This window comes from Palaemon carinicauda, chromosome 45 (assembly GCF_036898095.1).
Source record: "Palaemon carinicauda isolate YSFRI2023 chromosome 45, ASM3689809v2, whole genome shotgun sequence".
In the NCBI taxonomy this organism is placed as follows: Eukaryota; Metazoa; Arthropoda; class Malacostraca; order Decapoda; family Palaemonidae; genus Palaemon; species Palaemon carinicauda.
Genome location: NC_090769.1, coordinates 24,897,388 through 24,905,879, shown reverse-complemented (window position 1 = coordinate 24,905,879; position 8,492 = coordinate 24,897,388). Strand labels below are relative to the sequence as shown.

The window sequence follows — 8,492 nt, the reverse complement described above, 5'->3', positions numbered from 1 at the left end:
GTATGTTTAGTCCGAGAAAGGCCTTACGACCTGCCGTCCGCCCTACGATCGACAACACGACAGCGCCGACGCTAGAATCGCCTCCGTATAAAAAAATCCGAGCGTTGAGGCTCTTCGACTCTCCCGCTACTCCGAAAACGCTATTGCTCAAGAGCACGACTTCCGCGGCATCTTCAGGCGACTCTTCCTCTCATCACAGCAGACCCGTATCCCGAACGAGACTATTCCCTTCAGCAAGGGCGAGAACACTTGCTTCGTGGAATAACACGACGCCCGTCACTCCTTCCCCACCTGCTGCTGCTGCCAGCGCCGTGGTCCTCTCCTCCCAGCACGGATGCGGAGGCAGCACGAATAGCAATGGCTCGGCGAGAAGTAAGGTCAGGGAGGTAGCCAATATTAATCCTTTCACCCCATCTGGGATGCTGTTATCCTCAAGAAAGAGAACAAGGTCGCGCAGGGATCACGAGGCCAACTTGGGGTAAGTGGTGTTTTTTAAAAAAACCTAACGATCATGTTTAAGTCATCTCTCATCTCGCTCACTAAGTCATTCCAACGTTCCTAATCAGTATAACCAGTACAAGAATCTCTCTCTCTCTCTCTCTCTCTCTCTCTCTCTCTCTCTCTCTCTCTCTCTCTCTCTCTCTCTCTCTCAAAAATCTATTAACTGTCAATCCAAAGCTCCTAAATCCTATCACAGACCAGTAGAGGAACCGAGTCCTCATACTGGTATATACCGGTAATAAGTACTGGGTATACAATATGGACTTGGCAGGCTATGATTCGACTCATGCTAGTATGCTACCCATTTTTGTTTAAATGTTTAGTAATAGTATCTGCACATTGAAGAATGACGCACAGTATCTGCAACTTGTAGAATGACAAAACTTCCGCTATATATAGATTGACATTTGTGAGGGCTTAGAGAAGGGGGGAGGGAGGACAGAGGGATTGAGAAAGAACTTTACCAGGCAAAATTTTTGACCATCTTCAATGTAATCTGAAGGGTGGCCCACTGGTCTTACCACGCCATGCGGTTGCTAGTTAACGTTTTACTCAGTCGCTTTATAATAACCTAAAGGATTTATTGTTAGCGTGTACCGTTATGCAGTTTATTATATTAAGGATTCGCTTATTATGTTCATGTACAGGTAGAGCGTATAAGATAGTAATGAGAATGTATAGATGTATAGTAAGATTTAGAATTCTGTTGCTATGCGCGTCATGTATCCGGACCGGTGTGGTGAAAAGGGTAATGTGAAAATACTCCTCTCCACATTCCAGTTCAATTTAGTAATGCAAGATGTGTATTATTATGACGTTTGTCTGTTCCATGTCTACCCATTCTCATGACAATTGGCAATAATGGTAAAATTTAGTGACGAGTTTTAGTTCTCATCAGAGCTTACTGTTTTTTGAAAAGCCTACTGTTGTCATGATCAGTGGGGCGTTCAACACACACACACACTCTCTCTCTCTCTCTCTCTCTCTCTCTCTCTCTCTCTCTCTCTCTCTCTCTCTCTCTCTCTCTCTCTCTCTCTCTCTCGTTTTCGAATCTTGCAGTTAACCATGATATTTAAATTTCCATGTTCTTGATTGTTGATACAAAATGTAGACAGCCTATACGTTAAACCAACATTAATTTCGCAGCAAAGGAGGTTATTACTGTAAGGAATGAGAAATTAGCCGGAAAATAAAATCCTATTTTTAAACGACTCGAAGTCTATCAACTCGGTAGTTAAGCATGGAAGCAAATTAGATAACTAAATGACCGTAACTAGTATTTTTTTTTTTTGTCTGTCAAGACCATTATTGGATTTAGTTTCCCAACTCATCAATACTTTCGGGGGTTTGATAACTTCAGTAATAAATAGGAATAAATTTTACATGCATTAATATTGCTTTAGTCTTTCTTGCTATTTTAATTTTGTCTAAAAATTACTGTATATAATAATCATATTTATATATATATATATATATATATATATATATATATATATATATATATATATATATATATATATATATAATATATGTGTGTGTGTGTATAATGTATGTATATATCGAGAGTTTTATGAGATTTTACAAGCAACGAATGTAAATTTTCTTAAAAGCACTGGTACAAAGCTTTTTTTTTTTTTGGAGTACATTAAAGGGAAGGCAACTTAATTCTTTAACACTAATAAATGTTGATAAGGGTGCATTGTACCCTTTATTAAATAGAAACACGTGAATTGTATGGTACCCCTTACATTCAAGTAAATAAAAGACTTCTATAAACTTTTATACAAGTTTAATGAAAGGAACCCTGTATAGTCAGCTACATTTATTTTTTTTCCAGAAGTAAATACATTGTATTTTAAAATTGGCCTAAGTTTCTATTGTGGTTTTAGCATAAGTATTGGACACAATAAGAAGCTCTGAAGAATTTGGTACCTGCAATGAAGCCCTAGTGACATTATTATTATTACTAGCTAAGCTACAACCCTAGTTAGAAAGGCCATATGCTTTAAACCCAAGGGCTCCAACAGGGAAAATAGCACAATTAAGCATGAGGGATGTAGCAAGGGGTGTAAATTTAGTGACATGCCATTTTTATTCAGATATTAATGGTCTCTTCTGAAATAGGTGTTACAAAGACTTATTAAATTCGCCATATATTTAACACATCATTTTTCATGATTGATAAGTCTTAGGTTAGTATCTCATGTCACTTCTAAATGTCTTAATTTACTTTTAGGATTTTCCCTTTTTGGATATTTATACATACATCATTTTAATCGATCCTCATCTCTTGTTTACAGGGAAACTGAAATGTCAACAACCGACATGGACACTAGTTTTGATGATTTCTACTGTGATGATTCCTGTGATGAATGCGAGGATGAAACTGGCCGACCTACGAAGAGACTAGCCATGCAAGATGCGAACGTTTCACGATATAACCATGAATTTCTGGAGTTGATGTTGATTGGCCAAGGGGAATTCGGAGGGGTGTACAAATGTAGGCATAGATTGGATGGTTGCATTTATGCCATCAAGAAATCTCTCAAGCCCGTCGCTGGATCGGTGAATGAGTAAGTATGGTGTTATGCTTGTTAACAGACTTTCTAAGGCTAGTATTGATATTTGTACTTAACAACAGACTTTTTATGGCCATTGATATTTGTACTTTACAACTGACTTTCTAAGGCTAGTATTGGTATTTTGTTCTTTACTGACTTTCTAATGCTAGTACAGTGTTGATATTTTGTTCTTTACTGACTTTCTAAGGCTAGTATTGATATTTTGTACTTTACTGACTTTCTAAGACTAGTATTGATAATTTGTACTTTACTGACTTTCTAAGGCTAGTATTGATATTTTGTACTTAACGACTGACTTTCTAAGGCTAGTATTGATATTTTGTACTTTACGACTAACTTTCTAAGGCTAGTACTGTATTGATATTTTGTACTTTACGACCGACTTTCTAAGGCTATTATTGATATTTTGTACTTTACTGACTTTCTAAGGACAGTATTGATATTTTTTACTTTACAACTGACTTTCTAAGGCTAGTATTGATATTTTGTACTTTACAACTGAATTTCTAAGGCTAGTATTGATATTTTGTACTTTCTAACTGACTTTCTAAGGCTAATATTGATATTTGTACTCAACAACTGACTTTCTAAGGCTAGTGTTGATAAATGTACTCCTTAACAACAGACTTTTTAAGGTCATTATTGATATTGTTCTTAACAACTGACTTTTTAAGGCTTAATTGTACCCCCTTAACAACTTGCTTTTTAAGGCTAAATTGTACTCCTTAACAACTGACTTTTTAAGGCTTAATTGTACTCCTTAACAACTGACTTTTTAAGGCTTAATTGTACTCCTTAACAACTGACTTTTTAAGGCTTAATTGTACTCCTTAACAACTGACTTTTTAAGGCTTAATTGTACTCCTTAACAACTGACTTTTTAAGGCTGTTAGAGATATTTATACTTAACAGCTGACTTTTTAAGGCTATTATTGACATTTGTACTTAACAACAGACTTTCTAAGACTAGTATTGGTAATTGTACTCCTTAACAGACACTCTAAGGCTAGTGTTGACAACTGTACTTGACTGACTAAGGCTAGTATTGATAATTGTACTAAACAACAGATTTTTAAGGCTAGTATTGATATTTGTACTTAACTGACTTTTTAAATCTAGTATTAATATTTGTACTTAGCAACAGACTTTTTACGGCTAGTATTGATTATTGGACTCCTTGAAAACAGACTTTTTAAGACTAATATTGATATTTGTACTTAACAACTGACTTTTTAGGGCTAATATTGATATATTTACTTTTTAAAAACTTTCTAAGGCTAGTATTGACATTTTTACTTGACTGACTTTCTAAGGCTAGTATTGCTAATTGTATTCCTTAGCAACAGACTTTCTAAGGCTAGTATTGCTAATTGTATTCCTTAGCAACAGACTTTCTAAGGCTAGTATTGATATTTTGTTTTCTTTTCCAGGAGAATAGCACTAAATGAAGTATACGCACATGCTGTCCTGGGTAAACACCCCCATGTCGTTAGGTACTACTCAGCGTGGGCAGAAAACGATCACATGATCATCCAAAATGAGTATTGTAATGGAGGCTCCTTAGCCGATGTGGTCGAGAACTGTAGAAGAACTGGTCGAAGACTCAATGAAAATTTTATCAAACAAGTTTTACTTCACACAGCGAAGGGTTTGAAGTAAGTATTGATTAATTGTTTAATCCTTTTTATGATTATTATTGCTAGCTAAGCTACAACCCTAGTTGGAAAAACAAGATGCTATAAGCCCAAGGACCCCCAACAGGGGAAAAAAATAGCCCAGTGAGGGAAAAAAATAAGTAAATACAAGAGAGATAATGAACAAAATGAAATATTTTAAGAAAAGTAACCTTACAGTAAAGTAGCCATATTATTATTATTTAAGAACAAGGACCCCAACAGAGGGAAAAATATCCCAGTGAGGGAAGAAAATAAGTAAATACAAGAGAAATAATGAACAATATGAAATACAGTATTTTAAGAAAAGTAACATTACAGTACAGTAGCCATATTATTATTATTTGCTCATCTACAACCCTAGTAGGAAAAGCAGGATGCTATAAGCCCAGGGGACCCAGCAGGGAAAAAAACCCAGTGAGGAAAGGAAATAAGGAAAACTAAAATATTTTAGGAAGAGTAACATTAAGATAAATATTTCCTGTTTAAACTATAGCCAGAAATGACGTGATGTTACAGTATTTATCCACAGTTCCATTTGGTTTATAGATTTAATTGCAGACATTTGTTAAAATTCTATTTCTAATCCGGTCTTGATTTGTTTTTCAACAGGTACATTCACTCCCAACAGCTTGTTCATATGGACATTAAGTCTGCCAACATTTTCATATCTAGAGAACAAAAAGTCAAGTTACCCGGAGAAGATTCAGCCGATGATGGTTTTGAAGATGAACAGGTGGAGGACATCGAAGAAGTCACTTACAAAATTGGTAAGTTATTGTTTGAAAGCAATTTTGTTGTTGTTCATTTTGTACAGTAGTTGTATTTTTATTTTTAATAGATTCTTTAGACTATCTTGCTTTTGATGATCTAAGCATTTTAATTTTATCTGATTCCTCAAAGGAACGTTTGTCCTGTAATTTATTTAGGTTCAAAAGGAACAAACAGGAGTCATACATTGCAGTACAGTATAGTCTAGCCTTGACATTGTGTTATTAACATCAATTCTAACGTAAATTAGTTTGGGAATAAAAGATACAAGGTATTGAATGTATCTCTTCATAAAGGTCAAGTACATATTTAATTTTGGGCACACTTAGCAATCCCCATCCCTGGGGTAAGGGGAAGGGAATAGAAATAACCTGTAGGGAGGGTTGGGTGCTATTATAGTATGCTATCTACTGCCGATTTTGCTATCTAACACCCCTTTCTGACTATAGTATGATACCTACCATCAGTCCCTAAGGATACGGTCTACTTGCTAATCTGCCTCTAATAAGGAGGATCACTACCGACTTGATAACCTAACCTAACCTATAAACTGCTTATAATTATACACCAATGTTGTCCTGCCAATAAATATTATTAAACTATCATTAAAGTCCAATGAGGATAACATACTGGTGGTAAGTAATCTGTTTGATAATCCTCATCAAACAGGAGGATTAACATTGACGGTAGATAACATACTTTATGGTAGATACCGTACTATAGTAGAAATTCGAAGGTAGATAGCATACTATAATAGCACCGAGGGTTGTGTTTGTGTGTATGTATATCTAAATATTTTAAGAAGAGCCATCAAAATAACAGGAATAGTACCTGACAGTCAAAAAATGTTTTGCGATATGTACTGAATACCTTCAAATTACCAAGTTCTACTAAGTGAAGTAATGCAATTCAATTAGAACAGTTTTTGTTTCATGTAAAGTTATCCTTGGATAACATATCTATTCCTCAAGTGACAAATCTGGAAGTCCAATTTACATAACAAAATTATTAGATATGAAATTATATTGATTTATTACATTTTATAAAGTTTCCAACAAAATTAGTACATGGTTCAATGGAAGGATATGAAGAAAGAGAATTACAGTGTCAGTGAGATGCACATTATATAATATGCCTAAACAGTCAATAATATTTGGCTGTTTAGCAGTTACGCATGTATTGGTATAGTTTCCTATAAATCTTGGGTCTTTACTTTTCACAGATACTGTACTTGCATTGATTGTAGTACTATATAGCTGTCTTTTCTTTCCCTCCTCGTGTAAGGTGTTTTGGTGGCTTTTGGCACAAAGAAAATAGGTTCTAATATTGTTAGGTATATATTTATTTATGAATATTTTTAGTAATATTTTCTCTTTAATTGCAGGTGACCTGGGTCATGTAACATCAATCTTGAATCCTCAAGTGGAAGAAGGAGATTGCAGGTATCTTCCTCGGGAAATATTACAGGACGACTTCAGTCATTTACAAAAGGCAGATATTTTTGCCCTGGGACTCACCATGTACGAAGCTGCGAGGGGAAAACCACTGCCCCTCAATGGAGAAGAATGGCATAATATTCGTAATGGTGAATTGGAGCACATTCCTGGGTATTCCATGGAATTTCAAAAGTTGCTGAAACACATGGTCAATGCCGATCCAGCTGCTCGTCCCACAGCTGCCCAGCTGGTTAATCATCCTGCATTGTGCCCTCCCACAAGCATGTCACGCACAGAATTGCGTCGTGAGCTCAACGCAGAGCGGCTGAAGAATGAGATTTTATCGCGACAGTTGAAAGAAGCAGCCAAGTGTTTGCAAAGTCTAACTCCGGGAGTAGCTTCAACAATAGCTGCTGTAGCATCGGGAGTGCTGGCAGGAATTGCACCAGCTCCTGTCGGTGTTCCTCAGTTTCCCTCCCAAAGATCAGGACCTACCACTAGAAATTCCAGACTAATAGGGAAAAAGGTGAACAGAAGTCTGAGCACCAGTGATTTCTGACTCGAGTAATGATTAGTCATGTAATCATTTTTGTTTTATTTTATATATAGTCTGGACTTCTTTGCATTCTTCCCCTGGTGGTCGAATGCTAAAGTCCTGCTGTGAAGTGGTTCTAGTCTTTGCATGGGGTTGTACTCGTGCAGTGCTCATATCTACGGAGAATTAGTCGGCAATTGTATAGGTATATTTATCTATGTATTTACTTTGCTTTCCTTTTTTATTTTACCCTTTTTTTGACATCTTGCAGCTGTTATTTTTTAGAAAAGCAACTAAGATGTACTGTGTATAGGTGTCAATTTAATTTATACCCTTTTTGCAGTTAACTAAAGTAAAAAATAACCTTATCCTTTAACAAACTTCATTATTTTGGTCTCTGCTGCCAACTCCTTTTGTTTTATATACATTAATAAAATCTGAATATATGTGCCTTATATTTTGTGATAGTAGTTGTATCTAGTATTTCTAGGGTAATTGTAAAGTTTCTCGAGTAAAAGAGTATTTTATTTTCAATTGTTTTTCAGTACATATTGCTATGTATCCATGGTCATTTTTTTTAATGCATGGAAGAATTGGCGTTTCAATTAGCCATGTCACAAAGTTTTCAATAAAGTAAACTTGTCTTCTAATAAGACATTCCGTCTACTGTGATCGTTTTTGCCTTCCTGTACTGTTTTGTATAAATAAATTTTATATGAATATTTTATAGTTTTTCATTGTACTTCCATTTACTGCTTATGAAGTTTGGAAATGCAGTTTTTAAGCAATGTGCTCATGGCTGTAAATTAAGGTAGAAGGATTTTAGGCTTTTCAAATAAAGTGGGGATTCCAAAATGTTGGGTTGGATATTTTGACGAACAAATGTACTGAAGTTTTGTGACAATATTGTTGCTCATGAAAGAGTACCCAAATTCTTTGTTTTTTTGTGTAAATTGCTTAACATCTGTCAATATATTTTTTAATGAATAAAGGT

At 35.4% G+C, this 8,492-nt stretch overlaps 1 protein-coding gene across 1 annotated transcript in view; it reads left to right on the top strand.

The window, feature by feature from the left end:
• Positions 1–8,223, top strand: part of LOC137634932 (wee1-like protein kinase 2) — an 8,554-nt gene extending 331 nt beyond the window's left edge. Inside the window, exons 1-5 of the mRNA XM_068367494.1 lie at positions 1–478; positions 2,802–3,074; positions 4,514–4,738; positions 5,369–5,526; positions 6,912–8,223. The exon at positions 1–478 is cut by the window's left edge and continues 331 nt beyond it. Of these exons, the coding sequence (XP_068223595.1) occupies positions 1–478; positions 2,802–3,074; positions 4,514–4,738; positions 5,369–5,526; positions 6,912–7,522 (1,745 nt within the window). The 3' untranslated portion in view covers positions 7,523–8,223. The remainder of the gene's footprint in view (positions 479–2,801; positions 3,075–4,513; positions 4,739–5,368; positions 5,527–6,911) is intronic.
• Positions 8,224–8,492: the final 269 nt, after the last annotated feature.